This window comes from Tetranychus urticae, chromosome 2 (genome assembly GCF_039701765.1).
Source record: "Tetranychus urticae isolate SD_2017Ah chromosome 2, NJAU_TeUrti_SD_1.0, whole genome shotgun sequence".
NCBI classification, from domain to species: Eukaryota; Metazoa; Arthropoda; class Arachnida; order Trombidiformes; family Tetranychidae; genus Tetranychus; species Tetranychus urticae.
Genome location: NC_142959.1, coordinates 22,978,363 through 22,991,564, shown reverse-complemented (window position 1 = coordinate 22,991,564; position 13,202 = coordinate 22,978,363). Strand labels below are relative to the sequence as shown.

At 31.4% G+C, this 13,202-nt stretch overlaps 3 protein-coding genes and 1 long non-coding RNA gene across 4 annotated transcripts; all 4 read right to left on the bottom strand.

Annotated features, from left to right (window-relative positions):
- Positions 1-363: 363 nt before the first annotated feature.
- LOC107367431 (uncharacterized) lies at positions 364-1,207 on the bottom strand. Its single transcript, XM_025161974.2, has 4 exons — positions 946-1,207; positions 807-866; positions 656-733; positions 364-595 (listed from the first exon to the last, which is right to left on the bottom strand). The coding sequence occupies exons 1-4, from the start codon at positions 983-985 to the stop codon at positions 471-473; spliced, it is 303 nt and encodes a 100-aa protein (XP_025017742.1). The 5' UTR covers positions 986-1,207; the 3' UTR covers positions 364-470.
- A 342-nt stretch (positions 1,208-1,549) lies between these two features.
- On the bottom strand, positions 1,550-11,718 carry LOC107370523 (fructose-1,6-bisphosphatase 1-like). Its single transcript, XM_089267427.1, has 4 exons — positions 11,690-11,718; positions 8,684-8,723; positions 3,682-3,773; positions 1,550-1,631 (listed from the first exon to the last, which is right to left on the bottom strand). The coding sequence occupies exons 1-4, from the start codon at positions 11,716-11,718 to the stop codon at positions 1,550-1,552; spliced, it is 243 nt and encodes an 80-aa protein (XP_089123553.1).
- Positions 5,727-7,082, bottom strand: LOC149094145 (uncharacterized). Its single transcript, XR_016198255.1, has 2 exons — positions 6,309-7,082; positions 5,727-6,233 (listed from the first exon to the last, which is right to left on the bottom strand). It is a non-coding gene; the product is annotated as an uncharacterized LOC149094145 (long non-coding RNA).
- A 179-nt stretch (positions 11,719-11,897) lies between the features above and the next one.
- LOC107367430 (uncharacterized) lies at positions 11,898-13,202 on the bottom strand. Its single transcript, XM_015935132.3, has 4 exons — positions 13,054-13,202; positions 12,915-12,974; positions 12,768-12,845; positions 11,898-12,166 (listed from the first exon to the last, which is right to left on the bottom strand). Exons 1-4 carry the CDS (start codon positions 13,091-13,093, stop codon positions 12,039-12,041), a joined length of 306 nt encoding a protein of 101 aa, XP_015790618.1. The 5' UTR covers positions 13,094-13,202; the 3' UTR covers positions 11,898-12,038.

Genomic DNA, 13,202 nt, shown 5'->3' with positions numbered 1-13,202 from the left:
AGAATTTCAATGTTGCTCAGGGAAACGTTTTTCATCGCAAAATGAATCTTATCGATTTCACAAAAGCTTGGACTTTTTGGATTTCTTATTCTGACGATGGCTTTTTCATCAAAAATTCGAGAATTAAAAAGTCGAGCTATGCTGATACACTTTTAAGGGAAATAGGAACGGTCTGTTTGTGTAATAAAAAAATTTTCAATGATTTTTGATGAAATCGCTTTCAAACTTCAATTTCATTTTATTTAAATTTAAATCTTTTGTCATTTTAACGGTTTACATCGGTTCGAGTCCTTTAAATGTTGATTTATTTTACTATCAACTTGTCAGTTAAAATAATTTGGATCATTTATGATCGTGAGTCAGTTGTTTATTCAATTATAAAGATTTTATTCATGGAATTTTAAGGATAAACATTTCAAATGGGTCGTACAAGAATTGAAATATATTTTGAATAATATATTAGTCTTTAGTTACAAATGCAGTGCTTTACAAACAGCAGCTTCGAACAAGACTTTAGCAATTTTAGATTTTTTTTTACTAGCCAATGCATTAAGTATATCAAAGATGTTTGGACAATGCCATGACTTTAGTTGATCTGTTGAGTAATTAAAAAGTTAGTAAACACCTTTTATGATAACTAATTGTTATTACTTACCCTTGAAGGTATGAGCAAATTTTTTGATGTCGTCACCAACATGGTCAATACCTTTCTTTTTTATATCTTTGATGATTCCTGTAGTAAACCAGAATTGTTAGTATCTGAAAGGTTGCCTCTTCATCAATATTTTAATAAAAATTGGACTTACTTTCCATATCATCTTTGATATCACGCTTTGATCGGTTAACGCTGGCTGCATAAGCAAAACCTGACAAATTGGATAATAATTTTTGTTCAATTAGAGTTGAGGATTAGGTTTATTAGGTTATACAAATGTATTAACTTACCAATGCATAAAGCGAGAGACACGATTATTAAGAATCGCATTTCGTTGGTTGGAGTTGAACTGAACTGAATCAAAAGTTGGAAATGAAAATAAAGTATTAAAAACCATTGATTAACCTCTTTTTATATGCATTTATACACGTATCACAAAGTATCCAAGATATCAAGATATCTAGAAACAACGAATCGGTCTAAGCAATCGGTTTTGCATTCTTTCCTAAAATCGATAAGTTCTTATGAAATTTGGTTTCGAAAGAATTTGATTCATGATTCGATCTCTAATTTTGATTAATTATTATAGGTAAAGAAATTGATGAATGAACACATAATATTTGCTATACCTATGATAATCGGTAATAACTAGATTTGAAGGGAATAGCTGCTTTGGATAAAGTCGAAGATCATTCGAAATTCAATAGGCGAGTTTATTCTCAATGGAAAACGAGAAAAGTGGCCTTAAAAGACCATTTATCCGCTTTAGGAGCATTATTGCTATCTAGAGCATTTATGATATCTTGTTTTAAAAATGATTGAATTATCCAATGTTGTTTTTGTTTTTTCCCCGCATTATTTGTATGCTTGTTGCTTGTAATCATCCATCACCGGTCAATTCATACGGTAAGTGTGAAATATGGAGCCAATAGATACCAAAGAGTCAATATTGGATGATCCATCGAGAGGTTCAAAGGATTAGGACTCATTGATGAACACACCATTGGTCAAACCGTCAAAATTTTAACTTGAACCTGGACATTTATTGCACCGGCAATCCCATATCTGGTAGCCAAGAAGAAGCGCTTTCTCTGGTTGTTGCTACTGTTGTTGTAACTTATTACTGATCTTCAATCACAAAACTTTGCCCCGACACCAGAATTCAACATTGACAATTCGTTAGACATGTTCGATTTGCACAATTGAAACAACATTTCTACAATCTGTACGATCGGCACAATCTGAACATCTTACACAATTTTCACCATCGGCACATCGTTGACAATCAGTACTATTTGTACAATTTGCACAATCATGACAATTTACACAGTTTGTATTGCCATCAGAACCAGCAGAAGGCGCAATTAGGCTGACCATAAAGACCGATTATATAACCAAAGAATAGGCTTAACATACATTTTGGAGAAAAAAAATCGGACTGTGATATACTGAAATATACTAAGCGCAATTACACTTATAAAGTATTTTTGTTATGGGATCACTTTTATACACTTCATCATCATCAAATATTTCTCCTTATTTTCTTCCTCTCATCTTGTTTATTCCCCATTTCTTCTGCCTTGTCTGCGAATCTTGAGTCTTGATCAGATTTACTATCGGATTCAGGAAATAATATCGCGTAAACATGTTATGATCAGAGAAAAGCAAATTAACATTAGGTTTACTTTCCTTTTTTTCCGAACAATTTTTTCGGATAAACAGATGAACTTTATTTGAAAGCAAACACATGAGCTGCAATTTGACGAATGTCCGAAAATTTTAGCTTCGCTCGGTTTTTAAGCCTGAAATAATTAGACAAAAGAATTTTAATCATTCTTAGGTTTTTATTAGCGAATATCAGCAAAAAAATAGTCAAAATCCTTTACACTTATATTCCATCCTTCGAATAAAATTTTCATTACTGCGTTCTGCAATGCGTACTCATAAAGTATGACCTACAACGTTTGTCACCAATCTGTTTCCGGGCACTGTCCGATGGCTAGACATATTATTTTGATTTTCGACCATCATAATGATTATAACAAATAAATTGTTACTGTTAAAAACACATTGTTTGAAATAAAGGGTGTATTGTTTAAGAGTGAAATTTTGGGAGCAAAAAGAGAAAAATTTATTCACCTGATTGTGGTGATTATGATGATAAAGATGTTGATAAATATGATGCATTTTTCATCATTGTCCATTTTCACTTTTATCTTCATCTTATCAACATATTTATCGTCATAATCACCACAATCAGGTAAGTAAATGTTACTCTTTTGCTCACATAATTTCACTCTTAAACAATACACCCTTTACAAAGCGAGATTTATTTGGTAATGAACTTTATCGGTCATATCTTATGTTATATTTTTGTACCAAATTTCGTTGAAATCGGTTTTATGGGTTGGCCGCAATCGTCGAAAGATTAGATTTTTTTGTAGAATCATGGTGTTTGCTTCGCTCAGACTAATAATAAATTCCCAACTTTTTGGAAATGATTTTCTACTCCTACGTTCTGGCCTCCTGAAGCGAGAAGAAGTTTCTTATTTTTGGAATGTACTTTTTCACGTTCGTCTTTTTCATTCAGAAGAAAACAGAAGGCTCATAAAAACTAAGAAAATTTGTCACCTTTGTCAATGCAATTACTAATTTCTCTTACTATTACACTTGCCCAGTTATTATTGTCCAACATTCCATTTCTTCGAAAATCAGAAAATCTCTTCAAATACCTTGTAAATAGCTTGATGGAAAAGGTCAAAGATCAGAGATCATTATCAACAGACTCTACGACTCGACAGATAAATATCTTGAAAAGGAGGTGAATAAGATTAAAACAATGGAAACAGTTGGCTGTGAGGTAAATAGGAATCGTTTTATTTTGGCAGGATAATTACAATACATAATTAACATTTAATATTCATATTATCCTTATTTAACAAGTGTTTTAAAAATGAAGATTTGGCTGAAAAAAATCAAAGTAAAATCTAAAAAACTCGGTTTCTCGGAAGAGATGGTTGATTTACATTGACGATACAGAGTTGATACAAGTAGAGTAAGATGATTTCAAGACATTGATGAACATAAAATTGGCCGATACGTCAAGCTTTTTAACTTGCTCTTCTTGGACACTTCTTGAACCGGCAGTTTCATATCTGGAAGATAACAAGAAAAGTTCTCATTTCTCCGGTCGCACCAGAAATTTTTCGCTGCTATTCAAACACGCCTTTGTATCGATATCAGAACTCAACATTGACAATCAGTCAAACTTGTACGATGTGCACAATCTTTACGAGTGTTACATTTTTCACAATCGTTACATCGGGTACAATTATCACAATGTGAACAATTTTTAGAACCTGAACAGTTCGCACAATCATCACAATTTGAACAATTTACACAGTTCGTACAGTTTTTAGAACCAGTACAATTAGCACAATTTTCACAATCTTGACAGTCTGCACAGTCTGTACAATTGACACAATTTTTGCAATTTGTATTACCATAAGAATCAACTGGAGTCATGATTATTCTCAATTTTGGTCAAACTAAATGAATAAAGATGAAAAAGCAAATTTGAATGGATTACACTTGTAATGTCTTGCTGTTATGGAATAAATATTCATCTTTTATACCCTTCATGGGATGCATTATCACCATCAAATATATTTACTTATTTTCTCCCTCTCATCTTGTTTATTACTTTTGCTCATTTCATCAGCCTTGTCTGTTAATTGTTTGTAATCTTGATCAGATTTATCACATTTCAGATTCATGGATTAATATCGAATAAACATGTTACGATTAGAGAAAGCAAATCAACACTCTTACGTTTACTTCCTTTTTTAGGTCAATCGATGAGCATTGGTTTATAAAATACAAATGATCAATTACTTGAAAGTAGAAGTTCTTAAAGTCTAGATCTCTGTTCAGAAGAGATAGACATTATATTAGGCCTGGACGTTCAACGTTCAAAAATTAGAGTCGTAGTAAAACAATTGTTTTTTTGTAACAGTTATCACGTTCATAAGATATGAATGAAAATTACGTGGCATGAGTCGCACAATGTGACGTCTTGAATTATCTTGAAATTAGAAAAGAATCTTGTGTATTTTGAATTTAATCTGAGTTGGTTAGTGAATCCAAAGACCAGGAATCGCAATACAATAATTTGAAATGAAGATAAATAGTATAAACAGTGAATTGAATTCAATAGGAGTTAAAGTTTTTAACAAAACTGACATTTTTGGGTTTAGCTTTTGAAATAGCAGTAATCGATAGTAATTGATATTAATATCGATAAAGTTGTCGATTATAAATTGCGTACTATTAAATCGATTAGCAATGGAACACGGTTGCTCGAAAATCTGGTGACTGATTTTCTTCTTTGGGAAGACTTAAAATTACTGGAGCCAAGTTGAAAGAAACCAATAATAAATTTACCATCAAGTGTAATCAAGATTTGCCAGGAAGTACTCATACAACTGTAGACTTCGACTTGTTTCAGCTCGCTTCTCAACTACTGTAGTGATCGTCATAAATAAACAAACAATGATTTGGAGCTGCATGCAACTTTTAAGGTTAAGGGGTGATAACTAAAAAATGGCACAAGATTTAAACTCAAATATTTAGATAATTACTAAGTTTAATTAAATAAATTTAGTTTTAAATCAATTATTAATGATGGATAAGAGTTTGTGTTAAGTCAGATTAAAAAATTTGCACTCAGTCCTATTTAGTAAACGCTCAAAGTGAGCGGTGTAAATTTTTCGCAGTAAATTTTCAAGCCATTTAGTGTGTGAGCAATGCAAATGGTACCAACTTTAAATCACTCTAATTAACAAATTAATTTTAATTAAACATTAATATTAGGAGCAAATGAAAGCCAATTAGATTAGCCATAATGTCAGAAACTTTTATTTATTTCGGATTAATATTTCATGGTAAAAGTGACTTCAAAAATAAAAAAATCGAAAAAATCGATTTTGATCGGTGAAAAAGGTCACTTTTCCACATGAAATATTGATCCAAAATGAATGAAATTTTACTAAGGTAAAATTGGTAGGAATCGTTTAATTTTTCCGTACTTTTATTGGTAAGATATGTTGATAGTCAATACAAGATGCGTGATTATAATTATTAATTAACAGAAAATCTCATTTTTTAAAAGTAGCAAATGATGATTTTTTTATGAAATTATCAATCTCAAGTCTAGAAAACTGGTTGATTACCTTATAAAGGGTGTTAAGTTTAATTTTGCTCAGTTATCTTACCTTGATAATGGAGATGGCAAAGATAAAGATGAAAAGATATTGTTCATCCACTGGTCTTTCAGAAAAGTTCATCATCTTGTCTCTTTATACATTCTTTTCATCTTTATCTTTGCCATCTCCATTATCAAGGTAAGATAACTGAGCAAAATTAAACTTAACACCCTTTAGTAAATGGGAAATATGGATAATCCAATATTAACAAAGGATCAAAGGATACGTAGACATTGATGAACATATCATTGGGGTAATACGTCAAGCCTTTTAACTTGCTCTCCTTGGACATTTTTTGGACCGGCATTTCATATCTGGAATATAAGAAGAGTTATCCTCACTTTCAGCTGCTTTTAAATTAAAACATTTTTATGTTGGACAATCCATACCGGAATTCAACATTGACAGTTTGTACAATCTGTACGGTTTAAACAATTTGCAGAATTTTTAACATTTGTACAATTAGTACATCTTTGGCAATCTGTACATTTTGTACAGTTCGTACAATCTGAACAATTTCTGCTGTTCGTACAATTTGCACAGTTTGAACAATTTGTGCAGCTTGTACAGCTTCTGCAATCGTTACAATTTTTAGAAGCTGTACAACTGGCACAGTTTTTACAATCTGAACAATCTGTGCAACTTGCACAGTTTCTAGAATTGCGACAATTCGTAGAGTCGGAGCAGCTTTCACAACCATGACAATTTGTACAATTGATACAGTTGGAGCAGTTTGTACAACCAGTACAATTCACACAGTTTGTATTGCCATCAGAATCAGTAGAACCAGTAGAAGGTGTGATCAGGCTGACCATAAAGAGCGATGCTAGAATAAAGAAATGGGTTTTAAGATACATTTTAGAGGGAAGTTGAAATGTAATGTAATGAGAAATATTTATCAAACAAAATTGAAATTAAACTCGTAAAGTGTTGCTGTTATGGAATAGCTTTTATACCCTTTAGCTCCATCAATTATCGTCATTCTTCTCCCTCTCATTCTGTTTACTACTTCATAATTATTTCGTTAGCCTTGTCAGCTTTTTTTCATAATCTTGATTCAAGAACTAATATCGCATCGAACATGTTATGATCAGAGAAAAGCAAATTAATATAATGACGTTTACCTCACTTGCTAGACGATTTTCGCAAATAGATGAACATCGGTTGCTAGTTGATAATCAATTTGTTTGTTTGAATAACAATGAAATTTTGTTTCATCTGCGAAAAGCATGATTTATCGCAAAATTGACTAGTTTTTTGATGAGTGGCATATGAAAATAAATCATCTCATCAGATTTTCCAGCTCAAATTACGCCTTAAATTCACTCTATCATGAAGGCTTCAATCACTTAAATCGGTAAACACCAGATAAATTTTCGATGCAATACATTGATCTCGGATGCGAAAATTTATTTAGAACTGCATTTATCAACTTATTTTGAGCTTATCAATGAATTCAGAATGCAATTTTACTTTTAACATGTTTGCTTCAGAAGCAATTCCATATCTGGCAAATGAGAAGAAGAGTTTTCATTCGCACCAGGAACTTTCTGTTGCTTTTAAATTACAAATCTCTTTAGGGTCCAACAATTTGTATCCATAGCGGAGTTCAACATTGACAATGATTACAATCCGTGCATTCGTTGCAATTTTGGCAAATTTTAACATTCTCATATCCATCACTCTTTTCAGATGATTTTTTCAATAGATGACCATTGGTTGATTAAAAGCAATGGATCAATTAATTCGTTGTTTGGATAACAAACAAATTTTACAGCATCTCCGAAAAACATGAGATAAAAGTGGCAGATGGAAGTATATTATGCCACCAGATTTGCCAGCTTCAATGTCACCTTAAATTCACTTTAACACTATGATGTCAATCACTTAAATCAGTACAAACGACCTTACACATTACAATGGTTTTTTCTAGACTCATTTTAAATAGCAATCTGTTCATCTCGGATACTAAATAATATCCAGAACAATGGAAATGACAATTTTCGACATCAGCAACATTGTTAGCTATTAGTTGAATTTAATGTAAATCTAAGCAACATCAGCAATCAATTTAAGCTCTGTGATTATCTCTCGATATTGGCCTGGTTTTACTATATAATTAGCTTCGCATTACTTTGACTCCTTTGGTGAAAATACATCTTTCAATTAATCTAAATTATTAGTTAAAAGTGAACTGACTAAATTTTTGTAAACATGTACGCAAAATAAATTAGCTCCATGTTTATCAACAAATGCTAATGCAGCACCATAAATCCTCAAAAGGTATCATTGAATGATTGACGGAATCAAAAAGATCAGGTAAATTGAAGGAAACAAAGCAAACCAAGACTGAAGCCTCCTTTCCCAGCTGAGCCTTTTTAATTTTCCCAGAAAAACCAAATTTTGTCCTAAATGAGATGATATTGATAAATTGAAAATATTAGACAAAATAACATAACTTAAAATGATAGTCGGTTACTAAAGAATCGTTTTATTTTTTACTCTATCGTTGGCGAGATAAGAATACATTGAAGGTTTTGATTATAATTAGCATTAAATATTAAATAATATCATTTTTAGAAAGTGGAATAACAAAGATTTGGTTTAAAAAATGAAAGTAAATCTAAAAAACTGTTTTTCAAAAGGGATGGTTGATTAACATACGGTAAATAAAAATATGGATCATCCAATATCAATCGAAAGGGTCAAAGGACTAGGAGACATTGATTAACATAACATCGGCCAATGTGTAAAGCTTTTCAACTTCCTCGCCTTGCACATTTGTTGAACTGGCAATTCCATAACTGGAAGATGAGAGAAAAGCACATAAGAAGAGTTGTCATTTCTCTGGTCGCACCAGGAACTGTTTTTAAATTACAAACCTTTTTAGGGTTCAAACAGGGTTTTTATCGATACCGGAATTCAACATTGACAATTTTTACAATCTGTACGATCAGCACATCTTTGACTATCTGTACATCGGGTACAATCTCTACAATCTGAACATCTCAGACAATTGGCACAGTTGGCACATCTTTGACAATCGGTACAACTTTCACAGTTTCTACATCTTGAACAATTGATACAATCTCGACAATTTGAACAGTCAGAACAATCTCTACATTTTTTACTACCTACTGTATCGTCACAGCCTTGACATTTTGTACAATCGGCACATCTTTGACAGTCTCTGCAATTGTCACAGTTCCTACAATCTTTACAGTTCGTACAATCGTTACAATTGGCACAATTATGGCAATTCGTACAATTTATGCAGTTTGCACAATTTGTACAGCCAACACAGTTGATACAATTTTGATTACCATCAGAACCAGTAGAAGGTGTGATTAGGCTGACCATAAAGACCGAAACCAGAATAAAAATATGGGTTTTGAGATACATTTTAGAGGAAATTGAAATGTAATATAGCAAACAGATTTGAAATTAAACTCGTAAAGTGTTGCAGTTATGGAATAGCTTTTATACTCTTCATTTCCATTGAATATCGTCACTCTTCTCCCTCTCAAATTCATACGTATTTTAGCCTTTTCTGTGAATTCATAACTTATAATCTTGATCAGATTTGATGAGATTAATTAATTAATATCAAACATCAAATTATTATCAGAAAGGCAAATTAACATACTCACTTCCCTTTTTAACCATCTTTCTGATAAATAGATGATAATTGATAGAAAAACATTGATCAATCAACAGAAAGCATTAATTTTTAAATGTTTAAAGCTGATTCAGTCATTAGTTTGGCTTAAGCGTGTAATAAGTTCTTTGCAAGTCTTATCATTCAGCTTTTATGTGATTCAGTTGGGTTTTAGGCACCTTTCAAGTCGCATCCTACAGTACTTAACCCAGACGACCCAAGAAAAAATCGAGAAATGTTCTTTTATGAATAATCATGTATAATATTGATTATATTGTTCCATAGTAACAAAGATGAATTTGTGTGCGTCACAATTTTTAGAGAAACAGTAAAGTTGTATCTGTGTGATGACTTATCGAGAAATTGGCCAGTTTTGAGGAGTGGCAGATGAAAATAGATCATTGTATCAGATTTTCAAACTTCAATGTCACCTTAAATTTACTTTGTCATGTTAGATCTAATCATTAAATCGATACACACGACCCCATGCATTTCCAGATACATTCTCATGCTTATCTCGAGAAGCAAATAATATTTCGAAAATGGATTAGATTAATGAATTAAAAATAAATTATTACATCCAACCTGTTAACTACAGAAAAATTGACAATTCATTCGATTCTCCTCTATTATTCCTAATACTTCAACCTTCGAATATGTATTATGTTGTTCAAATTAACTCTGACTTTACTGATTAAATGATTAAATCTTTTGATTACTTCGATTATTACTGAATAAACAGAAAGATTCAATCATGATAGAATAAAACAAGTCAATTGTCTTTCATTTTGTGTAAACAGTTATCACGTTTATCAGGTATGAACCAAAATTAGGTGACATGTTTCGAAGAATACAATTTTGATAAATTCTGCCTATGCAAGCCTTTGCATGGCCAGTTCAGGTACATCAATTTATATTGAATCATGTTTGGCTTATTATTCGGTGCTAAATTTGTTTTTCTTACAGGTTTCATAAGACACTTCAGGCCAGAAATTGAGTCAAGAATGGCAAAGTTAATAAGAAAGTTAATGAAAATAGATCACTAAAAAATGCGTGTGCAAATTCAATCAATTGAATGCAAATTATTATCAAATAAATTAGACGATTGGAAATAATTAACGACTGTTTCAGATGTAAATTATAGATTACATATTAAATATGTTTGTTTCGAAATTTTGACCAAACCCCATGCACCAAAAATCGAAAACCGCACCTCAGAATTCAAATTCATGAGAGATTTATGGAATAGAGGTTGAGAGAAAAATGCAGAGAGGCCTTTTCTAATAGCATTTTTGTTCGAATGGATTCAATTTTATGCCCGTACAATCATCCAACCTAGCTCGAACGAAAATTTTAATGTTGCTTAAAGAAACGTTTCAACATTCCAAAATGAATCTTATTTTACAAAAGCTAAAGATTAAATTGTTTGATTTCTCATTCTAATAATAGTTTTGTAATCAATAAAGGGTTCCTAAGAATAAGTGTTAATAGATTCAAATGCAAAAATTAACGGTTTTTAACAAGGATATTAAAAAAACAAAGTTATAAAATGAAAGACTGCACTCTGCTGTTTAATTAAATACCAAAATTAGACTTAATTTCGTGAAGTAAACATGCTAAATAAGGCCAAACGCGATTCACTCTCAAAAAGAGGAATTTCACCTATGGGAAAAATAGTGCATTACTCAAAGCTAATTTTTACTTTATTTTTACTGGTTGCGGAAAATGGCCTCGAATTAGTAAGAAAAGATGAAAAATGTCAAAATTTGCGCAAGGCTCGTTCTATTGAGAGGTTCTGAGTGTTGTGTTGCGCTGAAAAGGTCGAAGTAAAAAATCTAGCATCGAATATCTCTGATTCTAAAAAAAGTTGGGCGAAATTGTCGAAAAAAGTAGTTAGTCGTTCTGGAATTAATAAAATAAAAAGTATTGGCTCGAAATTTTTGAAAACTTCTAAAAATGTTGTATGCAATGTCTAAAAAAGATTGCAATTTCAAAAAATGGATTAAGTAATCAATTTTGCTAAAAAAATTCATTTTATGTTCATTAACATTCATTCTTAGGAACCCTTTAATTCAGGGTTTCTTGATATATAATAGATTGATTGTATCTTACGCAGTTAAAAGAACTTTAAGATCCGTCATTTTTGCCGCAAAATAATGTTCAATATTGTTTTTATTCTGTTGCAGATCAAGTTCACGTTGTTTAAATGTTTTGTCTTTTAACGGTTTTTTTCAATAAATAATCTTTCAAATGTTGATTAGATTTATTGTACCCACATCTTGTTCGCAAAAATAATTTGGATCATTTATGATCGTGAGTCCGCTTGTTTATTCAATTATCTTGATTTTATTCATGGAATTTTAAGGATAAACTTTTCAAATGGGTTGCACAAGAATTGAAATATATTTTGAATAATATATTAGTCTTTAGTTGGGTGAATCTTAAGGTTGAGCAGAAAAGGTTAAGCAAATTTCACTGCTTTACAAACAGCAGCTTCGAACAAGACTTTAGCAATTCTATCACGTTTTTTGCTAGCCATTGCTTTAATTATTTCAAAGACGTTTGGACAATGCCATGACTTTATTTGATCTGTTGAGTAATCCAAAAGTTAGCAAACACCTTTTATGATAGCTAATTGTTATTACCCCGTGATTCACAATCACCTGACGGCGCTTAATTGCTAATAACTTTTTTATTAGTTAACATATAAAGATCGAATCGGTGCCTAATTGTAGTTCAAAGATTGCTTGTTAAATGACAATATGCTCGAAATGATTACCTTTCGAAACAATGATGTTTCAGAGTCGTTTTTGAAAGTTGACAATTGCTCATTTTACAGTCTCAAAAGATATTTTTGTAGTTTTTTAACAAAGAATTTGAAAAACGATTGATGCTAATTCTGACTGATGAATAGTTACTCTACAATTTAACTGAAAATCAGAAAATTCTGCTCATAAATAGAGGAGAAAATCGGGTCAAAAGTTGTTTAAAACAAAAATTCCCATATTTTGATTTTTCTGAATTTTAACTCAATTAAACGCGAAATTGGATCGATTGGATCTACTCTAAGTTAATTAATGATGTAAAATAACATAAATAATAATAAAAATAAAAAATAATAGTCTTAATACAGATTAAAGTTATTAACAATCAAGGGCCGTCAGGTGATTATGAATCACGGTGTACTTACCCTTGAAGGTATGAGCAAATTTTTTGATGTCGCCACCAACATGGTCAATACCTTTCTTTTTTATATCTTTGATGATTTCTGAAGTAAACCAGAATTGTTAGAATCTGAAAGGTTGCCTCTTCATATATTAATATAAATTGAACTTACTTTCCATGTCATCATGGATATCACGCTTTGATCGGTTAACGCTGGCTGCATAAGCGAAACCTGACAAATTGGATAATAATTTTTGTTCAATCAGAGCTGAGGATTAGGTTAATTAGGTTATACAAATGTATTAACTTACCAATGCATAAAACGAGAGACAAGATTATTAAGAATCGCATTTTTTAGGTTGGAATTGAACTGAACTGAGTCAAAACTTTAACTGATTCGCAAGTTGCAAATGAAAATAAAGTATTAAAAACCATTGATTTACCTCTTTTTATATGCATT

Excerpts from the sequence above, each read along its gene's own strand:
- LOC107370523 (XM_089267427.1), bottom strand. The coding sequence starts at position 11,718 with ATGACGGATCTTAAAGTTCTTTTAACTGC. Across the intron at positions 8,724-11,689 it reads CTTAAAGTTCTTTTAACTGC|TTATGGAATTGCCAGTTCAA; the intron begins GTAAGATACAAT and ends CTCATCTTCCAG. Across the intron at positions 3,774-8,683 it reads CAAATGTGCAAGGCGAGGAA|CAAGTTAAAAAGCTTGACGT; the intron begins GTTGAAAAGCTT and ends GTCCAAGAAGAG.
- LOC107367431 (XM_025161974.2), bottom strand. The coding sequence starts at position 985 with ATGCGATTCTTAATAATCGTGTCTCTCGCTTTATGCATTG. Across the intron at positions 867-945 it reads GTCTCTCGCTTTATGCATTG|GTTTTGCTTATGCAGCCAGC; the intron begins GTAAGTTAATAC and ends CCAATTTGTCAG. Across the intron at positions 596-655 it reads ATTTGCTCATACCTTCAAGG|ATCAACTAAAGTCATGGCAT; the intron begins GTAAGTAATAAC and ends ATTACTCAACAG.
- LOC107367430 (XM_015935132.3), bottom strand. The coding sequence starts at position 13,093 with ATGCGATTCTTAATAATCTTGTCTCTCGTTTTATGCATTG. Across the intron at positions 12,846-12,914 it reads TATCCATGATGACATGGAAA|AAATCATCAAAGATATAAAA; the intron begins GTAAGTTCAATT and ends GGTTTACTTCAG. Across the intron at positions 12,167-12,767 it reads ATTTGCTCATACCTTCAAGG|ATCAAATAAAGTCATGGCAT; the intron begins GTAAGTACACCG and ends ATTACTCAACAG.